The sequence below is a fragment of the Chiloscyllium plagiosum genome, unplaced genomic scaffold (assembly GCF_037043375.1).
Source record: "Chiloscyllium plagiosum isolate Xiang-an unplaced genomic scaffold, Cpla_swu_hap1 HiC_scaffold_53X, whole genome shotgun sequence".
Lineage (NCBI taxonomy): Eukaryota > Metazoa > Chordata > Chondrichthyes > Orectolobiformes > Hemiscylliidae > Chiloscyllium > Chiloscyllium plagiosum.
This window is the reverse complement of record NW_028270191.1, coordinates 19,040,755-19,066,342: the sequence shown is the minus strand read 5'-3', so window position 1 is coordinate 19,066,342 and position 25,588 is coordinate 19,040,755. Positions and strand designations below refer to the sequence as shown.

At 42.4% G+C, this 25,588-nt stretch overlaps 1 protein-coding gene across 1 annotated transcript in view; it reads right to left on the bottom strand.

Moving 5' to 3' along the window:
* Window positions 1-9,714: 9,714 nt before the first annotated feature.
* The window catches only part of wnt1 (wingless-type MMTV integration site family, member 1), a 35,364-nt gene continuing 19,490 nt past the window's right edge, over window positions 9,715-25,588 (bottom strand). The window contains exon 4 of the mRNA XM_087985632.1: window positions 9,715-10,203. Coding sequence (XP_087841758.1) covers window positions 9,715-10,203 — 489 coding nt within the window. The remainder of the gene's footprint in view (window positions 10,204-25,588) is intronic.

The following is a 25,588-nucleotide window of genomic DNA, read 5'->3' as shown; positions in this document are numbered from 1 at the left end:
TTTACCTATTACCAGGACATGCCCTGGCATTCTGTTTTACTGCCATGTGGTGAGGTTCCCTAGTGGAAGGCTTTTTACACAGGAATCCTCCCGCTTCCATTGGAGATCTGGGGTGGAAAATGTTGCACACAGCAGTTCCACGTAATAGTAGGCTGAGGTCGATCATGGACTCCGAGCCCAACTGTTTATTTTGCAGGACTGTCATGTTTGTGGACCACACATATGTTGGTTGTAGAAGGTTGCACCCCCTGTTTAATTATTTAAGGAACCTTTTGTTCTTCGTTTTGTTGCAGTTCAGCCTCACACACCTGATCTTTGGGCACCCGGTGCAGAGAGCTGTGGGCAAATCACAGAACTTCTTTGTGAGCCTCCTCCCAGGGCTGGCTAAAGTGGCCATCAATGGGTTTAGGCAGTGGGCCATGAAGGGGATCATAGTTCTTGACTGCCTGCCCCTCTTCTGCAACTATGTTTGTGCCTGGGTGTCCTTGGAGAGGGACCATCTGGTGTCCACCAGTGACCCTGAGGCTTTCAGAGAGAGCTGGGCATTGCAGTTACTGCTGTACCAACGGATCTCTAAAGGCAATGGCAGTTTCTACTTTGATTTAGTCCTTCCCTTGTTTCTGATCTCTTTTGATTTCTGTTATTGTTACACTGCCTCTAGTGGTCAGTGTTTGTTATTAGTTAATTGGGAAATTGGATAACTTGGCAGTGGGTTTTAAAATTATATGAAAGAGCTGAGAGCCAGGCAATAGAGGGGGTTGTGATTTCTGACTGCCTACCTTTATTCCATGGTTACTGTCATGCCCGGGTGTCAATGGAGAGGGAGCGAGTAGTAGGGTCAATCAGTACCCTGAAAGCTTTCAGAGAGAGAGAGAGAGAGAAGTGGGCATCATCAGGGTTGGGATGCATTATTTCCTCCACTGACTTCATTTTAATTTCGTCCCCTCCCTTGTTTTCCATCCCTTTTACCTTTTTGTTGTTTTGACGCTGTCGTTGGGAGACAGTTCTTGTTGATTGGTTCATATGGTGGGGGGTTTTAAAATTTTAAAGAAGAGATGGGTTCTTTCCTGCCTCTGTTCTGCGGCTTCTGCTCAGCAGTCCTTGGAGAGGGAGCACGTGGTGTCCACCAGTACCTTTGAAGCTTCTAGAGAGAGGTGGACTCTGTAGGGGCGAGGTTGCATTATTGCCTCCACCAGCAACATTTAGATTTAGTCCCCTCTTGTGTTTTCTCCTGTTTTGTCTTATTATATCTAGCAATGCAGTTACAAACAACTAAATATTTTTCTTCCCCATCACTAAATCACTCAATGGTGTTTCTTTGTTAACCACCACTAATAAATCACCCATGTTTCCAATTGAAAACTTTATTTGCAAAGCCTACTGAAGGCAATGCAAACCATCAAAGGTGAGGTCGAGGTAAGGAGAGGGGGAAGGGGCTAAATAAAAAGGGAGTTGGAAGGGGAGACATGACCCCCTGTAGTGTCCACCTCTCTCTAAAGGCATTGAGAGAGTTGGTGGACACCATGTGCTCCCTCTCCAGTGATACCCAGGCATGAATATAGTCATGGGAGAGGGGCAGACCTCCTGGTTTCTTTTATTGTTGTTATTGTTACGCTGCCCCTAGTGGGCAGTGTTTGTTGTAATTTGTTATTTGGGTAATTTGTTTACTTGATGTGGCTTTCTAAAATAGTGGTTCTTCCCCAGTGGAGAATTGGTTTCAAGACAAGGAAAGGGAAAGGTCCTTGACAAGGTCCTAAAGGGAAAGATGGTATTTGTAGTACACCATTGGTTTACAATAAATATTTCGAGATCAGAAAGTTTCTTTCTGCCGAATTCAACAAATGGATATCAATCTGTTAAACAGGATGGTTGTAAAAACCCATCAGGTTCAATAATATTCCTTAGGGAAGGAAATTCTATCATCCTTATCTGGCTTAGCCTGCATTTCCCTTGGCTGGTTTGGCCTGCTCGTGGCTCCAGATTCCCAGCAATGTGCTTGATTTTTAACTGGAATGGCTTAGCAAGCCACTCAGTTTTATTTAAGGCAGCTCACCACCACCTTCTCAAGAGCAATTAGAGATGGAAAAATTAATACTGGCCTTGCCACTGATGTCTACAATTTGTGAATGGAAAAAAAATGGTCTCTGCTCATCCTGAATTCCATCCACATTCAGGGTCCCATGTTGGTCCTGACTGTGTCCCCCTTTTATGTAGGAGAACCTGTCACACAGAGCTCATCTGTAAAGTATTGGGAAGATTCAACAAACCACAGAAAATTAGATCAAACAGGGAAGCCAGGAAATAGCAAAGGATGGAACAGAGAACTGAAGGAATGAATCCATTCCACCTGCTTTGTCCTCAGCTCGCTGAGACACAGAAAATAATTTGCAATTGACTGACCTGTCTTCTGCTGATTGCTATTATCATCCTGAAGTAGTTTGAGCTAATCTAGTCTCTTTGCCTAACTTGCACTGGAGCTGTTAAATAAAATTTTATACGTGAGACTATTTGCTGCTGACATATTTTCGACTGAACATTACTGGTTCCTTGCCAAACCTGTCTCTCATCATTGCTGTGTGTCCTGCTTCCTATCCCATGATTGAGAAGTCTTGGCTCCATGCGTAGCAGACTCACCTTTGAGTCAAAAGTTCATGATCTTAACCCCTAACCCTGAAACTTGAGTACTTTGTCTAGGAGCAGTACAGAAAGAGTGCTGCACTGTTAGTGATTCTGCCTTTCAAGGCAAGGCATTCATCAGTGAAATGATGGAAGGTGCCATCCACAGTGCTATCAAGCAGCACCTGTTCAGCAATAACCTGCTCAGTGATGCCCAGTTTGGGTTCCACCAGGGCCACTCAGCTCCTGACCACATTACAGTCTTGGTTCAAACATGGACAAAAGATCTGAATTCCAGAGGGGAGAGTGAGAGTCCTTGGCATCAAGGCCACATTTGACTGAGTGTGGCATCAAGGAGCATTTGCAAAACTGTAATCAATGGGTATTGGGGACAAACTCTTCGCTAGTTGGAGTCATACTTGGCATATAGGAAGACGGCCATGGTTGTTGGAGGTCAGTCATCTCAGCTCCAAGATAACTCATGGTAGTGTCCTAGGCCCAGTCATCTTCAGCTGCTTCATCAATGATGGTCCTTCCATCATAAGGTCAGAAATGGGGATGTTCACCAATGACTGCACAAATGTTCAGCACTATTCGCAATTCTTCAGATACTGAAGGAGTCCATGTTCAAATGCAGCAAGACCTGGACAATATCCAGGCTTAGGCTGACAGGTAACACTCACACCACACAAATGCCAGGCAATGATCATATCCAAGAACAATCTAATGACCACCGCTTGACATTCAATGGTGTTACCATCACTGAATCCCCCACTATCAACATCCTGGGGGGTTATCATTACCTAGAAACTCAACTGTACTCATCATTTAAATATAGTAGCTACAAGAGCAGGTCGGAGGTGAGTAGTTCATCTCCTTACTCACCAAAACCTGTCCATCATCTACAAGGTTCAAGTCAGGAGTGTGATGGAATACTCCCCACCTGCTGAATTGGTGCAGCTCCAATAACACTCAGTTTGACACTATCAAGACAAAATAGCCCACTTGATTGGCACCACATCCACAACCATCCTTCCACCACTGATACTCGGTATCTTCAGTGTCTACTATCTACAAGATGCACTGTAGAAATCACCAAAGATCCTCAGACAGCACCTTCCAAACCCACAACCATTTCCACCTAGAAAGACAAGGGCAGCAGATACATGGGAATACCATCACCTTCAAGTTGCCCTCCAAGCCACTCACCATCCTGGTTGGAAATATATCACCATTCCGTCACTGGGTCAAAATCCTGGAATTTCCTCCCTAAGGGCATTGTGGGTCAACCCCCAGCAGGTGGACTAGAGCGATTCAAGAAGGCAGCTCCCTCCCACCTTGTCAAGGGCTTCTAGGGATGAGCAATAAATGCTGGCCAGCCAGCGATGCCCACATTCCACAAATGAATATTAAAAATTAAGCCAAGGTACCGTAAAAGATCCTACAACCCTATTTGAAGAAGAGTAGGAATGGACTTGGCCAACATTGATCCCTGAGCTAAAACTACTAAAAACAGATTATTCGGGCATTTATCTCTTTGTTCTTTGTGGGACCTTGCTGTCTGCAAATTGGCTGGCACATTAGTGTGGACATAAAAATAGGCTGTTCAGCCCCTCAAAGCCTGTACGTCATCATGTTTCATTTCCAGACAGATGTGTCTGATCCTTCATTCTTAGGATCCCTCTAAGATCTTTGATTCTGATAGTAACTTTTTATGTTGCCTTCAAGATGTGTTTCTGAATTTACCCACAGTCCAGTGTGCTCTTTTTACTGTTTCGTTCTCCTGGCCAATCTTTCTTTCTTCTTCAAAATGTCACTCAAACCCTAAATCCCTTTTTAATATTCTAATTACCACCCAATTATCTTTATATCAGTACTTTCCAAGATTATAGAAACTGCCATTCCCTTTAGAGATCCGTTGGTACAGCAGGGGCTGGGGTGATCACCATCACCCTTGATAATGTGGTTGTGATTTGATTTTGATAAATTTTCATTCCAGTTCTGTAAGTTTCCATTGATCATTTGATTTTGTTTCGTTTACACTGCCCCACCAGGGGTTGTCCAACCTGCCTGAAGTTTTGTTTTAAAGGGTAGAAACTGCCATTAATTCTTAGGTTATCCATCAGGTTGAACGCTCTGGTTGTAATCTAAGTTAACTCCTCAAGATACTGTCCAACATCGAATGAGACTGATGGAAACCCTGAGGTCGTTCCATGCAACAAAGCTGATACTGTCACAAAACGTTGTCTCTTGTTGACGATACAAACATTTGATTTGTCTGATTTGATCATGATGAACTGAACACAGCTGAAAGGTGTTTTTAAAGCTTTATCTGTTTATCTCTAAGACCTGTTGAGTTAATTTGAACCTGCTTATTCTATCATTTTAGTACACAGATACCTGGGGAACTGGGTCAGTTACACAGCCACATACATGGATAGAGGTGGCTTGGAGATATGGCTACAAGCATAGACACATAGGTGTATACAATGCTAAACAGGCACACATGGGGAGCTCTGACACTTGCAGTAAGTAAAGTTCACAAATTTAAAGAATTAAACACAATTACAATGGGAAAATAAATGTTTATTACAATTTGATTCACTATAAAATGGTTTTTAAACAAACAAGTCAATGAAACAACCAAAGAAACAAGTTTGAACATAAGACCTTTCAACCTGTGCTATAGAACTGCTCCTACTCAGTTCATTAATAAATATTTTATTTACAAATTGTTCCAGAAATATTCCAGTGCACAATATTTACAAAAGAGAAGACACAATTCAAAAGATAAGAATCACTACAAAAATCTTTGATTTTCGCTAGACATTCTTTGTACATTTGGTAACTAGTTTGCTTTGTGATTATTGTATTATATATTTCTGATATTATAAACACTTGTTAGTTATGTAAGGGGAAAACTAGGATTTCTCAAAAGACTTAGGACTGAAAATCTTTCCTCTTCCACTATTAGATAACTGTCGCTTATTTCCACTTAGTTTAGCATTTTAATGAATAACCAGAAGATCACTTGAGTCCCCATTCAAAGGAAATTAGGGAAAACTTGGATCATTGGTTTTTCCAAGTAATACAAGAGAATTAGATGGAGAAAGAGGCTATCTTCTGTCTTAAAGGGGAATTAAATTATGAAGTGATGCCCTTCCTGTCAATGCACAACTTTTTTTCATCTACTGTGCTTCTGTACTTAGATGATTCAAAACCCTGTGGTCAGCAGAATGCAAAGAACTCTGGTATGGGAAGAAAATCCCCATGAATCTTCTACCCATTTATTAATTGAATGCTTTGCCCACATTTCAATTACCTTAGAAAGGAACGAGTCCATAGTACCTGCTCTCCCCAGCAAAAAAAAAGGAATTGTGACTTTGCCTGTAGTTCAGATCACTTTATAGTTGTGCTAATTTGTATGGTTAAGATCTGGGAAAGTACCACTTAATTTTCCCTTCTTGCAGTCAGAGGTGCATGTTAACCAGCATGAAGACTTACGTAAACCCACCTCCCTCAGCCATGAATGTCTTTGTCTTAATTGACGTTAAAAATGGAGTCACATACAGCTGCCATAAACTTATATGTCCAATGTAAGAAAACCAAGTCCTTACGACATGACTCCTGGATATTGCAAAATTATGGAATTAAAGAAAAGTGAAGATTTTTTAAAAAATAAAGTGATAGCATGCCGCACGTAAATAAAACTTAGTGGTGAACAGGCTGTGAATTCTTGGGGGTGAAACATTCACTTCTGTCAGAGTTTATCCTAAATGCAGATAGATTTACTCTGCCAGTGCGCTGTATATACTCCAAATACGCTTCCTCATCCAATAGTTTTGTGTCTGCAGACCTGCGTTATGATGTAGTATGTGGTATGTCTGTATACTGTTCTCAATATTGTCCAATGTTCTTCCCTTTGGGTTACAGTCTATCTGCTATCTCTGTGCTGTTCCCTCGGTTGTATAGTGCTTGCATCCCTTCTAAAGTTATCAAGAGTTTCCACTCAGTGCTGCTGATCTTACACAAGTGCAATTTGCCCAAAAATCACCATTTCTGCACCAACTCTGCGAATAAGGATTTCACTTCGTGTCATTCTCTTACTTCTCCCCGTAAGAACTAGAGTCTAATTCCCTTTGACATTTCCTTTCAATTGGATCTGCATCCATCATGCTCACAGGCAGCGCATCCCATACGCCACACTCTGAATGATTGTGCTGCTTTTGTCAATTAATTTAAATCTGTGCCCTCTCTTGTTCTCGATCCTTTCGAGACTGGGGACAGTTCATTCCCCCCACCCCCATTCTGCTCTGTCGACATCTAATTTTAATCGGTGTAGCTCGATCAAAAGCTTGCGGAATTTTGATAGCAACTTGCATTCAGCGAACGTTCCTGTGCTTTTGCGCCAATGTAAAAATCATTGCGTTAGAAGCTAGCCACAGCTCCGAAACTGGCCATAGTCCCATGCTGAATGAATCAGCACTGCGAGTTTCTGCTAATTGTGGTCATTTGCAGGCCATCGTGAAGATTCTAAACTTACTTTGGTTCCTTTAGCCTCAAGCACACAAGTAAGCACATCTCAAAAGCTTTCAGTTATAACTTTTGTTTCAATTTCCTCAAACTGACTATTGCACCCAAGATGTCGAGCAAATGGTTTATTTATTTTGAAAAGTAATTTTCCAGTCATTCAAAATCGGACTGTTCAGAGGCGGTGGGTTGACACTGCGATTAACTTGCTGTCTTTTTTGCCATAAATTCATTTTCAGTTGCATTAATTAAAATGCACTCCTCTTAAATAGTTCAAGGTTAAATTGAAACAGCAGATTTTTGTTTAAAATGATGTGTTAAAAAGTTGGCTAATTGCGCTGGTTCGTGGCAGATTTTTACATTGGTCTGCGAATTAGTTTGAGCAGTAACTCAGGAAAAGGAGCACTTTGCAAACGGACGTAGTGTTAGGCGCAATTTGTGTGTGGTTTACTGATTTGTGCTCAAAGCAGAAACTCGACCCCCTATCAACCTTGAAATTCAAAACCAGGTAAGGTTTGCGACAGAAGTGGGGAGGGGGGTTAAACTGGGACTTCAGTTTTCATGTCTGTGGCAAAGTATGAAAACGGATTTCAGAAATTGTGGGGTGCATAAGTAAGTAGAACACTTTTTTAAAAAAAGACTTTTGGTGTCTTTTGTTTTGGAATTATCTTTGCAGTCCAGTCAATAGTATTGAGACTTCCCCTTTTTTTGCAATAATATGAAAGCAGGAGCAAGAGGAGACCAGTCAGGCCCCTTAAATAAGCTCCGCCATTCAATTGTGACTCGTGTCCTAATTATTTTATCGAGATTGCTTTCACTCATTTACCTAAATTCCCCATGCTGCTATCTGCGCCCCTGCCTTCGACTGAAACCAGCAGGGGTATTCACCCAGACACCACAGCACCTTCGATGGTGTGCGCGCTTGTTTCTTTGCGACCAAAAGAGGTTCCTCACTCTTTAGAACATGTGGGGCACATTTCCAAATAAATTATACGTTTAACATAGATAGCTTTGCACAACGCTTTCCTTTTCAGGAAAGATCCGGGTGTTTATGGCACCCTCCGGTCCCTGAGTAGTTTTCTTTTGTCCTTTACAGAGCTTATCGAAAACAAACCCTTTTGTCCCACACATTCCGTAAAGAGCGTCAATGCGTTTGGCATGGCCGAGTGCAAAGTTCTTGTTCAACTCGCACACTCGATTGTTATTAGAAAATCCTTCGCACACATAGGAACCCCGTCTGGGGTCTCTCTGCCCCACGGGCAACTTAGTTACACTTCTTTGCCAATCAGCTCTTCCACGCTCAAACGTTGTCCCATTATGGGATGTTTCTACAAAGCGCCCCTCTGACAGTTCTTCCCCCCCGCAATACCCCTCTGACAGTTCTTTCCCCCCCCCCCCCCCCATACCCCTCTGACAGCTCTTTCCCCCCCCATACCCCTCTGACAGCTCTTTCCCCCCCATACCCCTCTGACAGCTCTTTCCCCCCCATACCCCTCTGACAGCTCTTTCCCCCCCATACCCCTCTGACAGCTCTTTCCCCCCATACCCCTCTGACAGCTCTTTCCCCCCCCATACCCCTCTGACAGTTCTTTCCCCCCATACCCCTCTGACAGTTCTTTCCCCCCATACCCCTCTGACAGTTCTTTCTCCCCCCATACCCCTCTGACAGTTCTTTCTCCCCCCATACCCCTCTGACAGCTCTTCCCCCCATACCCCTCTGACAGTTCTTCCCCCCCATACCCCTCTGACAGTTCTTTCCCCCCATACCCCTCTGACAGTTCTTTCCCCCCATACCCCTCTGACAGATCTTTCCCCCCCATACCCCTCTGACAGATCTTTCCCCCCCATACCCCTCTGACAGTTCTTCCCCCCATACCCCTCTGACAGTTCTTTCCCCCCATACCCCTCTGACAGTTCTTTCTCCCCCCATACCCCTCTGACAGCTCTTCCCCCCCATACCCCTCTGACAGTTCTTCCCCCCCATACCCCTCTGACAGTTCTTCCCCCCATACCCCTCTGACAGTTCTTCCCCCCATACCCCTGACAGCTCTTCCCCCCCATACCCCTCTGACAGCTCTTCCCCCCCATACCCCTCTGACAGTTCTTCCCCCCATACCCCTCTGACAGCTCTTCCCCCATACCCCTCTGACAGTTCTTTCCCCCCCATACCCCTCTGACAGCTCTTCCCCTCCATACCCCTCTGACAGCTCTTCCCCCCCATACCCCTCTGACAGCTCTTCCCCCCCATACCCCTCTGACAGCTCTTCCCCCCCATACCCCTCTGACAGTTCTTTCCCCCCCCATACCCCTCTGACAGCTCTTCCCCCCCATACCCCTCTGACAGTTCTTACCCCCATTCCCCTCTGACAGTTATTTTCCCCATACCCCTCTGACAGTTCTTCCCCCCCCCCCATACCCCTCTGACAGTTCTTTTCCCCCATACCCCTCTGACAGTTCTTCCCCCCCCATACCCCTCTGACAGTTCCTCCCCCCCCTCCCCAACATACCCCTCTGACAGTTCTCCCGTGCCCAATTAACTCTGACCCCCGGGAGAAAGCTATCTGACCCTCAGAGGCACTCATGCAGCGTTTGTGTCGTTGTACAGTTTAAGCAGCTGACATGGCAGCACCAATGGAAAGTGCAGTGACATCTCTCGGTGACCCTCTCGGTCAGGGTACGGAATCCCCTCCCACAGCACAGTAAGTCACAGCCGTCCAGACCTAGGGAGGTGTTATTGCAAACTCGGCCTGTTGTACCTGTGGTGCCTATTTTGCTATTTGCAGTGCAGAAGTTGGGCGACTTCTCGAAGTAGACCAGGTCTTGGGGGGAGTGCGGCTTGTGAGCGGGGTTCTCGGGCTCCAGGTGCCGCATATCCGCTCGGGAAGCCCGGTTACTGCCCTTGTTGCCGTAGATCACTCGGGAGGCTCCATCAAACCGGTCCTTCAGCAAATTACCCACCGTCCGAAAGGTGGGGAGCCGCATCCAACAGGTTTTAACCGTGCAAGAGCCAGACATCCCATGGCACTTACACTCCTGTCTCATCTCGGCATGGACTGTCTGTGAAATTGATAAATAGTAATCAGTATCTGCTTGTTGGAAAGCAGGGCGCTCAGCATTCATGCTCCTCCAATGAGTGTTGCCGAACACAGACTCAGGTCTCAGCTGCTGTGAACTCAACAGCTCTCGATTTGGTGAGGAACTGTAGGCTGGACCCCCCCACACAAGCGCAGATGTACGGAAACCTTACACGTGCAGAGCTGCAGTGGCATTTTAGTAGTGCATCCTCTAAACAGTGAAAGGAAACGTTTGCATTTATATAGCACCTTGCATGACCTCCGACGCCCCAATCTGCTTCGCTGCTCATTGAGTATTGACTTATGTCGCAATGGAAAGGCAGCAGCCAGTCTGGACAGGGAGAACTCCCCTCACTCTGCTTTGAAACAGTGTCACGGGAACACTGTTCCCCCTCTCAACTGGATGCAGGGTTTTGTTTTGACCTTGCTTGCAAAAGCTTGTACCTCTGACAATGCAGCATTCCACTAAAGTGTTTATCTCGATTAGATCTTTGGTGGGACTTGAGGCAGATGAAGTGTTAGGGTTCAGCCCTGTTTGGCAATCAGATGAAAATTCCAGTAAAACTTGGGTTATTTTGGCGTTGATAGTAACTCATTCAAGCTGAAGAATTACACATTATTATAAGCTCTAGATGAGTTCAAAACAGAAACCAATCACAAATAATTCCAGTATATTAATTCTTTCTATTGTACCTGGAGTAAATATGGAGATTATGTATGATATAACATTGGTTTGTGATGTAGTACTATTGATTATAATCATTCTTTTTTAAAAAAATTCATTCATGGGATGTGTGTGTCACTGACAATGTTGCCTATCCCTAATTGCCCTTGAACTGAGTGGCTTGCTCAGTCATTTCAAAGAGCAGTTAAGAGCCAACCATGTTGCTGCTATGTGTAGGCCATACCAGGTAAGAATAACAGATTTTCTTCCCATTTGTGAACCAGTACTGCATTCAGTTTTGCTCACGATATTTTAGGAAGGATCTAATTACTCCAGAGAGGATGCAAAGAGATTTACCAGGATACTGCCTGAAGGGTCTGAGCTATGAGGAAAGATTGGATAATCTGGACTTGTTTTCCTTGGAGTAGCTAAGATTGAGAGGGACCTGAGAGAAGTGTAGAAAATGATGAAGGGCATATGTAAGGTGGACCGGAAGACACTTTTTTCATTTGTAGAGGGGTCAATAACAAGGGGCATGGATGTCAGGTAAGAGGTTGAAGGCTAAAAGGAGAGATTAGGAGACTGTCACCTGAGGATGTTGAGAGTCTGGAACTCACTGCCTGAAAGGGTGGTTGAGTCCGATATTTGTTGTCTAGCACGGACACAATGGGCTGAATGTTGATGGGAACCAGATTTTGAAATGACAAAAAAAAGGATGGTTTCAGGATCACTATTACTGAGGCTAGCTTTCACTTCCAGGATTTTTTAATTTGTTTTTTTTACACACTATCTGTTCAGAGTTGTTGTTACACTCCTCTGGAGAAGGTGGAGCTTAAACCTGGGGCTCCTGGCTTGGAGGTAGGGAAAGTACCACTGCACTACAAGAAGCCCCAGAATTGTTTTATATAAAACATAATATATATCTTGAAGTGCTTTCACTTGCAACTGAATGGCATTTTTCCCACCATTAAATACTTTGCTTCTATTATCTACCAGCAATAATCACCTGTGTTTCCAATTACTCAAATTATATGCAGTTCCTATTAATGGCAATGTAACAACATCAGAGATGAAGGATTCTCACTAGCCTCGTGACATTACCATGACATGGCAGATGGAGTTCAATTTGGATAAATGCAAGGTATTGCATTTTGATACGACACACAGGAGCAGGACTTATACAGTTAATGCTAGGGCATTGGGTAGTGTTGTAGAACAAAGGGACCCAGGAATTCAGGTACATAATTCTTTGAAATTTGCATCAAATATAGACAAGCTAGTTAAAAAGGAATTTTGCATGCGTGCCTTCATTGCTCAGTTCTTTGAGTAGAGAAGTTCGGAAGTCATGTTGAGGTTGTGCAGGACGTTGGTGAGGCCTCTTCAGGATAAGTTTGTCCAGCTCTGGTCGCCCAGTTACAGGAATGATATTATTAATTTAGAGAGGGTTCAGAAAAGATTTACCGGGATGTTGCAGGGTATGGAAAGTTTGAGTTGTAAGGAAAGGCTGGAAAAGCTGGGACATTTTTCATTGGGGTGTAGGAGGTTGAGAGGTGACCTTATAGAGGTTTAAAATATCACAAGGGGTATAGATAGGGTTAATGGTAGGTACCTTTTCCCTCAGGTGGGGGACTTTCAAGACTATGGGCCATATTTTTAAGGTGAGAGGAGAGATATTTAAAAAAGACATGAGAGCAATTGTTTTTATACAGAGGGTGGTTTGCATGTGGAATGAACTTCCTGAGAAAGTGGTGGATGCGGGTACAGTTACAACGTTGAGAAGACATTTAGATAAGTGCATGAATAGGAAAAGTTTGGAGGGATATGGGCTGGAAGGATGGACTATTAAATACATAGTCTGTCTCCAGAGTAACAATTCAAATGACCCCATGCTTACTACACATGCATCCAACTATACCTCCCCCGGACTCTGCCTACTGGCCCAACCCCTTTCTCTCCTGCTGGTTTCCCCACATTGGATCCAATGCAACCTTCCCATCCCTGACAGGGACGTCAGACCCAACCCAAACTCCCTCTGTGCTCCCCCCACTCCCGTTTCCACCACCACTAGACCCAAATCGTTTTCCCCACTGCCACTGCAAAGGAAAGCCCCAGACCTGAAACCCACCACGCTGCTCCCTACCAGGTCCAATTTCTCCCACCACCCTGACTTACACTAAACACTGCAGCACTTACCTTGCTTACTTTACGAGAGAAAGTAAGAACTGCAGATGCTGGAGATCAGATTTGAAAAGTTTGGCACTGGAAAAGCACAGCAGGTCAGACAGCATCCAAGGAGCAGGAGAGTCGACGTTTCGGGCATAAGCCCTTCACCAGCCTTTCCTGATGAAAGGCTTATGCCCGAAACGTCGACTCTCCTACTCCTTGGATGCTCCAGCGCCAAACTTGTCAACTTTTGCTTACCTTATGCCCTGGCCATTGGTACTATGCCCCCTCCCCACTAACCATCCTACCCACCTATCACCTGACATAGCTGGCACTCTACTAACCTGGTATCCTATCCCCTACCCATCTTATCCCAGTACCCTAACCCTTCCACAGCTGGCACTTCCCAGCTGACAACTGTTTTGCTCCATAAAGGGCTTGTTGGAATGGAAGGATGGCTCCACATTTCGAAAGGAACTCTGAACAGAATTCCCTTTCAGAAAAGCGGAGCTCATTTCTTTCATAAAAAAGCAATGGGATGGTAATCTGTGTGAGAGTGACCCCTCCCCCACCACTTCCAGAAAATCTAGCCCAATTTTTTTGTTTGGAAAGTTGCACTAAGAAACAACTTCCCCACATTTTCCTCTATGAAACTTGTATGTATTAAAGAGGTCACCTAAACCCCAGAGGCCCAATCAATCAATCTGTCCTTGAGAAAATTCCTCCATACTCAGGATCAACCTAAAAAACCTTCTGTGGACTACCTCCAATGCCAGAACATCTTTCCTTAGTTAAAGGGACCAAAACTGTTCACAGTACTCCAGCTGTTTGACTAGTGCCTTGTATAGATTTAGCAAGACCTCCTTCCTTTAACATTCCATTCCCTTTGAGATAAAGTTCAACAATCCATTTGCCTTCCCGATTACCTGCTAAACTTGTGTGTTACTTTTTTGTGGTTTATGCAGGAGGATCCCTAAATCCCTCTGTGTTGTAGCTTTCTGTAGTCTTTCTCCATTTAGACAATATTCCTCTTCTTTCTGCAAAAGTGCACGACCTGACATTTTCCACACTGTATTTCAACTGCTACGGTTTTACCTACTCACTTAACTTGTCTATATCCCTCTGCAGACCCGTCTCATCCTCAATACTTACTTTCCCAACTATTTTTGTGGCTTTTGCAAACTTAGCAATAGTGCATTGTAAGTAATTGTGACCCCAACACTGATCCTTGTGGCCCTCCAGTTACAGATTTCCATCTTGAAAACACATCCCCTGTCCCAACTTTGTATTACATCAATTAGCAAATTTTCTATTGGTGCCAATATACTACCCTTAATACCACAGCCTCTTTCCTCATTAAGTAGTTTTATGTGTGGTACTTTATCAAATACCTTCTGGAAATTTAAACATATTACATCTTCTGGTTCCATTCTTATCTATCCAACTTGTAACTTCAAAGAATTGTAATAACATTTCCTGACTTGATATCCCTTTCATGAAGCCATGCTGACTCTGCTTGATTGTATTATATATTTCTAAATACTCTGTCATTACATCCTTTTATAGACTCTAACATATCCCCAATGACAGACATTAAGCTAATTCACCTATTATCTATTTTTTGTCTCCTTCCGTTTTTTTAAATAAAGGTGTTACATTGGCAGTTTTCTAAACCTCTGGGATTTTTCCAGAATCTAAGGATTCTTGGAAGATTACTATCTTTATAACCATTATCTCTGTAGTTATTTCCTTTAATATCCTAGGATGCAACCCATCAGGACTAGGAGATCTATCCAACTTTAGCCCCATTATCTTCCTTGATTAGATTAGATTACCCACAGTGTGGAAACAGGCCCTTCGGCCCAACAAATCCACATCGACCCTCCGAAGAGATTGTGCAAACTCCACACAGACAGTTGCCTGAGACGGGAATTGAACCTGGGACTCTGGCGCTGTGAGGCAGTAGTGCTAACCACTGTGCCACCGTGCTGGCCTGGTAGTTTTTCTCTAATGATAGTTATTGTATTTATTTCCTTCCCTCACTTTTCCCCTTGATTATTTCGCATTTTTGGAATTACTAGTAACTTCTACTGTGAAAATTGATGCAAAGTATTTAGTCAACTCCTTTGCCATTTCTTGATTCCCCAATATTAATTCCTCAGCTTCACTCTCTAAGAGGCCCATGTTTGTTTTGGTTTCTCTCTTCCTTTTTATATGTTGACAGAACCTCATCTTTCTGTTTTGATATTATGTGCTAGTTTACCCTCCATGTTTATTTTCTCCCTGTTTTATTGTTGGTTTCTAAAACTATTCCAATCCTGTGAGGTTGACCACCAATCTTTGCCACGTTGTATGCTTTTTTTCTTTCAATTTGATACGAACCTGAATTTCCTTAGTTAACCACAGTTGGTTTATTCCTTTTCTAGGATCCTTCTTCCTCATTGGAATATGTCTTTGCTGAGAGCCATGAACTATTTTCTTAAATGCTTGTTATTGTTCATCATCAATTTTTTCTGCTAAACTCTTCCCAGTCCACTCCAGCCAACTCTGCCCTCATCCCTTTGTTTAAGTTTTTTAAAGTTTAGCGCTGCTGTTTCTGATCCAAATTTTGTGCTCTCAAATGGAATGCTAAATTCTCCTAAGTTATGGTCACTGTTTCCTTGAGGATATTTTACTCTGAAGTAATTTATTAAATCTACCCCATCACCAGATCCAAAATAGCCCAATTGCTGATAAGTTCCAGGCATATTGTCCTAGGAAACTGTCCTGATTACACTCAATGAATTGTTCCTGATGACCACCTTTGCCAATTTGAATTTCCAAATTTGTATTAAGATTAAAGTCACCCATGATTATGGACCCATGAATTGGATATTGGATGAAATATTAACAGATATCAGTCAGCGTTTTTTCTATGGAACTTTGAGGTGACACCTTGTGGTGTGACACCTCTGTGACCATACTTTCTCATGTGAAATCTTTAAAATATGTGATTGGAGAGATGCACTATAGTATCAATAGTATAATTATAATTGTTGGATCTCCTGTGAAATTTTTAATTAAAGTGAATTAATCAACTAAATATTTAAGATCAAGAGATATTCTTTTCTCTCAGAGGTTAGTGGGTCTTTGGAATTCCTTGCCTTGAAAGATGGTGGAAGCAGAGTCTTTGAATATTTTGAAGCTTATGGTAGATGGATTTTTGTTAAACAAGGGGGTGAAAGTTTATCGGGGGTTGGCAAGAATGTGGAATAATCAGATTAGTCATGATCTCATTGAATGGAGAAGCTTGCTTACGGCATCAAATGGCCTATTGCACTCCATGTGCATATGTAAAAGTTAAATTAAATGCATAAATTGTTTACCTTCCCTACAAAAAGAACTGCAAAAAATGGGACTGTGCACATAATGCATTGGTTACAAGAGTAAACACCCCTTTCAATACTTTTACCTGTCCAAATTACCTCAGACTCAAAAGTTCATCCTTACTTTGTCTTGTCATTCTACTACAAAATAAAAATTGCTGCTGCCTTCAAAGGTTGTCATAATAAGCTTTACTTCTAACAACTAATGTTAAAAGAACATATGAGCATGGCATGCAAACAGCAAGTGCTACTGCAATCCATAAAATGGTTGTTCTTGCTGACAGTCATTATAGAAGAATCTTGTTGATTATGCATCATCAGAAGGGAGGTGTAGGCTGGGGCACAATTCTGGGAATTCTATCCAAAGGGTTGCACGTGTGCATTCTGGAAATTCCAGTCCACCGCCTTACAGAAATTCTCCAATCAGTGATGACTGAGCGTAGCCCTTTTACGTCAACTTCTAGGTGCTCAAATGAAAGCCTCTGGAGGGAGCCCTTAAACAAGTGGTTTCATACATAGCAAAGGCAAATGTGGGAGTATATTTTAAAAATTGGGCAATCTTTATTTGCTAAATATAGTTTCTATCCTATGTCACACTATGTTCCTCAAGTCACTGATCCAAAAAGATGGCTGTTGAAACAAATTTCAGGTAATGTTTTGACTGATTTCACTGGCTATCAATCATTTGGTAAAGGTTTGACTATTGTTTCTTGATTAGCCATTTCTAATCCTGTTTGTTATTTATTGATTGCTGCATTTCTTGTTTGTTCAGTTGAGCTTTGTTAATATATTATGAAGCAATAGTTTGCCAAAGGTGCAAATATGAGGTAAGCTGCTAATTGTTTTTTTTATGACGGTTACTTTAAATGGGACCGTATTTGTTTTTTTTTAGGAATGATATAATTAAGAGATGTTTCTTTATGTTGAATCAGATGTTGTTCTGTTGCACAATGAGTAAGAGGCAAGTTGGGAAAACATAAATACTGAAAGAATTGAGAAAGAGGTTTGTCTGCTGTACCCAGCATTTGAAAATACATTTCCAGTAAAGTTAGGGGAAAATAAGTGAACACTATTTACTTATCCACTGCATGATGAGAAATAACTTTAAGGAAGCCTGTCATATCTCCCATTTACATAAATAAATCTCTACCTAATATGGGGGAGCAGCTCCATCTGTTTAGGTCATGGCTTTCTTGGTACTGCAGAGAAACATATAACTGATAATTGACATTTTTACTTTTTTATAACATAACGGAGCAACCATATGCCGTGAAACTCTGCTTAAATAACAGATTTCAGTCACCTTTCTTCAGAACTAAATCTGAGCAATGGTGCAATCCATGCACTTGTTAGTACCCATAATAGGGATCAATTTCTTTTCCCTTAGATTCCTTTTGCATTTTGATATAAACATAAAGAAAACTTGCAGCTGGTGTAACCATTAGCTTGAAACTTTAAAAATACAAGGACCTACTCAGAGTCATTTTGACTGAGGTTCTTCCTCACTTCAAGTTGATCAAAGTTTCTATGCTTATAGTCATTTGGTGGCACTGAACTTGCAGATTACTGAAAAAGACACCCATTTTGAAGCTTTTCATCTTGCACTCAGGGCAATTCACAAGAATGTAAATATAAAGAGGCAGTAAGATCTAACTGGCACATTCTCCATGGAAATGCCTCTACCAATCAAATTCCACTTACCCAACCTCCCTTTCATCAGAAGATCAGAAGCAGAGATGTGCAATATTCAGCAAACAACATTCAGTACCATTCATGACTGTTCATGTACTGAAGCAGTTCATGATTAAATGTCGCTATATTCAGACAAGTGGCAAGTAACGTTTGTGCTAGACAAGTGCCAGGGAATGACCATCACCACAAGAGAGAAACTAACCATTGCCTCTTAATATACATCATCACTGAATTACCCCACTATCAACATCTTGGGGGTTACCATTGATTAGAAACTGAACTGGACCTGCCATATAAATATGGTAGCTACAAATGCAGGAGGGAGGCTAGAAATACTGCAGCAAGTAACTCACCTCCTGACTCCCCAAAAACTGGCCAAGACACAAGGCAGGAGTGTAATGAAATACTCCCCACTTGCCAGGATGAGGAAACTCCAACAACACTCAACAAGCTTGATACCATCCAAGACACAGCAGCCCGCTTGATTGGCACCACGTCCATACGCATTCAGTCCCTCCACCGCCAATGCATAGTAGCAGCAGTGTGTACCATCTACAAGATGCACTGCAGCAATTCACCAAGGATCCTTTGACTGCACCTTCCAAACCTAGGACCACTTCCATCTAGAAGGACAAGGGCAGCATTTACATGGGAACACCACCACTTGAAACTTCCTCTGAAAGCCACTCACCATCCTGACTTGAAAATATATTGTCATTCTTTCAGTGTCACTGGATCAAAATCCTGGATTTCTCTCCCTAACGGCACTGTGGGTGTGCCTATGGAACATGGGCTGCAATGGTTCAAGAATGCAGCTCACCATCTCCTTAAGGGCATCTAGGAATGGGGAATAAATCCTGACCCAGCCAGTGAAGTCCACAAACTCCATCAACAAACACATCGACCTGGACCCAATATACCGGCCACTACAGCAGACAGCTGAAACTGACAACCGGAAGCGGCAGGGACAAGCCACTATAAATGCCGGAGGAAACACCACAGAAGCGCTTCACAGGAGGCTCCCAAGCACTGAGGATGTCACCTCGACAGGGGACGAAACGTTTGCAACAAAAACTTCCAGCTCGGCGAACAGAACCACAGCAGTGAAGTCCACATCCCATTAATAAATGAAAAAATAAAGTAGCCCTCATAAAACTGTACAAAACTTTTCCTCTTTTCATTGATATTCCCACGAATGTCCTGATGAGTGGAAGATAAAAAAAAGTGTCTTCCTTCAGTAATACTCAAGTTTCTGGGCTTACTGATCGTCATTGTGGAAAAATATACAACATCTGTGATTTCCAACTTACATCAGGAAGGGGTTGGAAGTGTGTATACTTCACCTTGTGATATTTTATGCAAGGAAGGAAGGCGTAATGCAGTGAGGCAGCACAAATGCCTATAGTGGTCAACTACCTTGTTGGGTCTCGTCAGTTGAGACTGAGTTTAAGATTTGGGCTCGGTGGCAGTGGTGGAGCCGTTTCTCAGGATTTCTGAGACTGAATCACATCTTTTGTAAATGTTGTGGCTGTTATTATGTTCAGGATATTGGCCCTGAATTTCAACAATGGTTTGTCCTAATCTCTCTAAAGTCAGACAGACATCAAAGACCCCCAGGGATGAAGTGATGTGCTTTATCACCAGGCCTTCTGTGATCTTCTGTTGAAAATGCAACAAATGATTGGAACAGCCCTTCAGAAGAGATTCCTTATTTCTAATCATAAGTCTTCAGTTTAATAGAAAAACCATAATAGCAACAGAAACAATCTTCAATAAATTATTTTGATCAATTCCATTGAATGTTCCTCTTCATTTTATTGGCATATTTTATTGAGCCTCATGCATTCTTTGGTTTGTAGATGTCCTTTTAACAGTTCTACATTGGCAGTTTGTCTACTTGCATCCTGCGTATTTCTTTTTTCCCTCCCCAGATCCACTATTGTAGATCAGTGCTGCTTTAAGAATATGAAATTTGAGCAAATGAGCTGCACAAATTTTTACAATCTAAATGTGATATTATAGATAAAAGGTGAGCAGCAAGTAAAATGGACATTACTAAAATAGAGAAATGGATTAAACTATCTATTGTCTTCAAGATGGTATTAAATGGTCTATTTTCTGTGTACACTAGAAGTCTAACTTGCCAATAAAGAAAATTCACTTTTCATTAAAACATATCTATGGTATGTGTGAGCAACAAATTCATTTCAATGGGTTAGGAAATCTTTACTTTCTTCGAATCAGTCAAGTAATTATTCCTTAGAATTTAGGTGTTGCTTTTGATCAATTGATCTAATTCAATTCAATTCAATTCCGTTCAACCACTGGAGGTAAAACTTCCTAGTTTCAAATCCTACTCCAAATATCTGACCACACTAGCTGGTGGATGCTGCCATGTCAGTAGTGTGGTCTGTTGTGACAAGATGTTAAACCAAGGCTCGGTCTGCCCTCTTAGGTGAATATGAAAGACTTTCGAGCCAAAGCAGCAGAGACCTGGCCAATGTTTCTCCCTTCAATTGATATCACTTAAAAACAGATTCTCTGGTAATTTATTTCATTGCTGTTTGTGCGAGTCTGCTGTGTGTGAATCACCTTTCCTACATTACCACAGTAACTCCACTTCAAAAATGCTTTAGGATCTGCTGAATTTGTGAAGGCTGCTTCGTGAAGATGTACATGTACATGTTGGAGTTGGAGTGTTTTTCTGCGCAGAACTCTTTAAAAAAATATTTCTGAGCATGAGATATTGCAAGTCTCTGCAACTATGCCTTTTGAGATCTGCTCACCCGTTAATGTGTATATAAAGGCTTGTACATGCATACCATTCCTTTAAAGTGTACATTTTCAGCATGCAACACTTACTCTCATATTTATCCTTGACAGTCATGAAGAGTCAATTGTATCAATTCAATTATTGCCATCCTGCTTGTTAACACACTGAGCGTCTATTGAGTGCACCTACCTATGTCTCCCAAGTTAGGTGGCACGCTACCATTCATGATACTTAACTCTGGTTAGGTAGCCTCTCTCATGAGAACCTGTTCCATAGTTTTGAAACTCCTCAGTAAAGACGTTACCAATATAGAAGATACTTTTGAAAACTCCTCAATACTGCTTCTTTTTGGTTTCCATCAACAAAAACGTATCCTTAATATTTGCGCCAACATTAAATAAGAAAGACTGTAAGAGAAACAGGCTCACTTAACTTGAGAGTTCAATTGATAAATGGTCCTGTTTCAGGTGCAAATGACCTCAGTTAATGTTATGCTTAATTAAATTGCCAACTTTATCTTTATCCTCTGACTTTGTGTCATCACGTTAACTGCCAGCTGTACATGGTGAAACAGCTCCCCAGAAGCCAGTATCCCGTCATCAAGTCACCCTTTATTTACCTATAGAAAGCCCTTGACACTGATCCAGTTCCCTCAGAGCCAGCTGTCAGTGTGAACAGAACCTTTGACACTCCTGTTTATATCTGCCAGCCAGGGCTCCCTGATTGGGGCTGTTAATCTGGACCAATCGGGGAACTCATATTCTGAGATCCATCTGGCCGACCTCATTGCAGACATTACATCCCTCCCCCTCTGAGTCTGAGGACGTAGGCAGTTTTTTTTTTGTAGATTTGCCTGGGGTGTTTTAGCACCAAGTCAGATTCCTCTGACTCTGCCTCTGATACGGGTGGCATGTAACGTACAGTAGCTCGCCTCTTGCACCCAGAGCATCTCGGAAGAAATACATTCTTCTCTTCAGGCGCCAAAGACATCAAGACAGCAACATCCGCTGTGTCCATTTAGATTCTGAGGTCTCTTCAATGCTTGACAGAGAGGGAGAACCCACAGATTCTGCCAGCGTTTCCAACTATTCTGAGAAGCCAGGCACATTTTGCTCCCTTCACCATTTGCAGCTTTCATATGGTCCACGTGCTTGTTCAGCACCTATCCGAACTTTCTACACCACTGGACTTGACCTTGTGTCAACCATGCTTCTTACCCATGCAGGGCCATTCCTGTGGTTCCTACACAAAACTTCGTCCCCTGAAGTAAATTGTTTCTCTCACTTAGCGGAGGCTTGTGTCCAGCATTGACATTCTTAATGCCATTTCACCCTCACCCCAGGTCTGAGAAGATCAGACCTAACCTGGTGTGGAGTCTTCTCCCCATTAGCAACTCTGCAGTTGCATGAGGGGTGGTCCTATAATCAAATAGGAACTGGGACAGTTTGGGATCTGGTGCAGCTGTCAGCTGTTTCTTTAAGCCTACCTTCACGGTTTGGAGTGCTCTTTCTGCCAGACCATTGGATGATGGATGGAATAGAACTGTCCTTATGTCAAGTTCATTCGACTTTAGGAAATATTCAAATTCTCTGCTGGTAAATGATAGCCCATCATCTGTGACCCGTACTTCCTGGAGTCCATGTATTGCAAAGGATGCACCCAGTTTTTGTATCGTCCCTTGTATGACGAATGAACCCTATGCATCTGGATGTAGGTTTGCTCACTGAGCTGGAAGGTTCATTTTCAGACGGTTCGTCACCATACTAGGTAGCATCTTCAGTGAGCCTCCGGATGAAGCATTGGTGGTATAGCCCACTTTATATTTATGTGTTTGGGTTTCCTTGGGTTGATTATGTCATTTTCTGTTCGTTATCTCAGGGGGTAGTAAATGGGATTCAACAAACACATAGACTTGGATCACCCTATGCATGTCCAGTCACTTTGAGTGGGTGACCACAATGACTAGGAACATTGAGCCCATGAAAGGACCTGCATAATCAACATTTAACCAAGTCCAGGGTTTACCCGGCCATTCCCACGTATGTGGAGGAGCTGCTGGCTGTAATTTTTGTCCTTGTCTGGGCACTGCCCCACCAATGCGGCCATGTCTGCATTCAACCTTAGCCACCAGACATCTTCTCACCAACATCTTTATTTTGGAAACTCCTGGATGACCCTGGTGGAATTCAGCTAGTACCTTTGCTCAAGACAATCACTCTTGCTCCCCATAATAATATACCATCCTGTACTGTGCCCAAAAGGGTTTCAATTCTGGTTGTGACAGCTCTTTGGTTTCACCCATCACCACCAGCTTTTTCAGTTTTGGCAGGACAGGATCTTTCTGTATCCAAAGTCTGATATTGTCAGTGATGACTGTATGGGTGTCCAGAAAATTTAAAACCATTACAGACTCTTCCACTGATAGTACCACCAGTGCAGGATCTGCCAATGGGAGGCAGCTCAATGCATCCATATTTGCGACTTGGCCTCCCAGACAGTGTTCCAACTTGTAATTATTTGCACTTGGTATTAGAGCACACTGCTGAATTTGGCCTGAAACTATGGGCGGCACTATGGGCTTGTCCTCTTTAAGTAGACCTAACAAGAGTTTGTGGTCCATCATTGTGACAAATTTACATCCATAAAGGTTTTGGTGGTACTTCCTGACTCCAAATATGACCACCAAACCTTCTCTATCTGGGGGTGTTTATGCTCTGTATTAGCCAATGTCCTAGATGAATACGCTATTGGATATTCCTCTCCATTGGGCCAACTATGAGCTAATTCTATCCCGATGCCGTATGGGGAGGCATCGCAGATGCCAACACCAGATCTCACTTGGGATCATTATGAGCTAACATCTTCGAGGATGATAGCTGTTTCTTCACTTCCCTGAAAGCGATGTCTTGGCTACTCAACCATTTCCAAGGCTGAACCTTTTTTAAGAGTTAATACAAAGGTGCCAGGATGGAGGCCAGGTTATGTCTGAACTTTGCATAAAAATTCACCAGCCCAAGGAATGACCTAAGCTTCAGTACAGACATGGCAGCAGGCAACTTTGATCACCTTCACTTTGTCTTTCAACAGGTGTAACCCAGTCTTGTCAATGCTGCAGCCCAAGTACATCACTTGGTGTGCCTGGAACATGTCCATCTTGGAGAAACGTCTAAGGACTATGTCCAAGTTCTCTAAGTGGTCTTCCTTGTTATTAACACCTCATTTAGATAAATGGCAACCTGGGGTAGACCTTGTCATATGTGGAGAGTCCTTGACACTGATCCAGCTCCCTCAGAGCCAGCTCTCCGAGTGAACAGAACCTCTGACACTCCTGTTTATATCTGTCAGCCAGGGCTCTCTGTTTGGACTAGATTAACAGCCCCAATCAGGGAACTCATATTCTATGAGGTTCACTTGTCATTACAGCCACTACACATAGAACCGTTAAAAGTAATTGGCTTCAGTTGCTATCAGCTCTTGTAGTTCTCTTTAAGGTTGTGGTAACACAGTGTTCGTAAAAACTGTGTGTGAGATAAATATTTCTTTCAGCACCCATCCCTGCTGCCCAAATAAATCTAAGGGATTGACTTCATTCATTACGCAGCAGATAGAGATGATTGTTTTTTGCAGATTTTAAATCTTCATTGTGAGCTGTTTACTTTTCCCTTGTGAAATCTCAATTGTGAACTGCGTAATGGTGAAGTAAGTGTTCAGGTGGTGGCTAGGATTAATGGGATTAATTGTTTTATTAAGTGAGTAAATATAAAGGAGAAAGAAATCAGTGCTATTTGATGTGAGCACTCTATCTGCAAGGAACAGGTATCCTAAGTTCTGTTTCACCAACATGCTCAATTCCAAGTTAACATTGGTAGTAGAGGATGGTTTCTTAAAGGTGAAAACGTGAAATTAAAAGTTCTATTTCAGATAAAAAGATGTACATTTGAGAAGAATGGCTGAAATGAAATGTAAAGTGTCAGGGTATGATTTTCCACTGATGTTCTGTGAAGCTGATTTAACAATATGGACAAAAACTACATCCTGAACAAAAGAAAAAGCAAGATATGGTTTGGGATTGTCACTTTATACGTGAAGCAGGGTCAGGTGCAAAGTATCCTTCGAGCTGGAGCCTCAAGAATTTGACACTGAGGAAAGTTTGGATAATCTATTAACATATATGAGCAGAAATTATTTTTTAGAAAGTGATCTGTTCAATGCAAAGAGGCTGGTCAGACTTTGCTTAATCTAGACAGCCAGACAGTTATTGCACAGAATATATGATAGAATTTAACAGATTACATGCAAGATTGGAAATGTTTTATTCGGAGATCCTGAATTTAGTGGTTGCTCTTACATTTTTGGATTGTGCAAAATTGTTGAACATAGATAGTGTTAACCACTGTTAGATATTCAGAAATGATATCTTTTAGATGGCTTTTGGAACAGATGTCCAAAGCCTCAAAACAACTCTGGGAAAACATGCATTCTCAGCAATCTTCATGGCTGGGATAGGATATTCAACAGTACAAAGAATAGAATAATGAATAATTGCAGATTCAATGGTAGCTACATTGTGATACTAGCCATCTATATAAAAGAAGAATCAAAACTAAAAGGAGTGAGAATAGAGGTACCTCTGACAATTATAACAGAAATAGGAATTGGGGGACTAAACCAGAAGAATGAACCCAGGAGTGCCAGGGGAACGGCCAAGAGG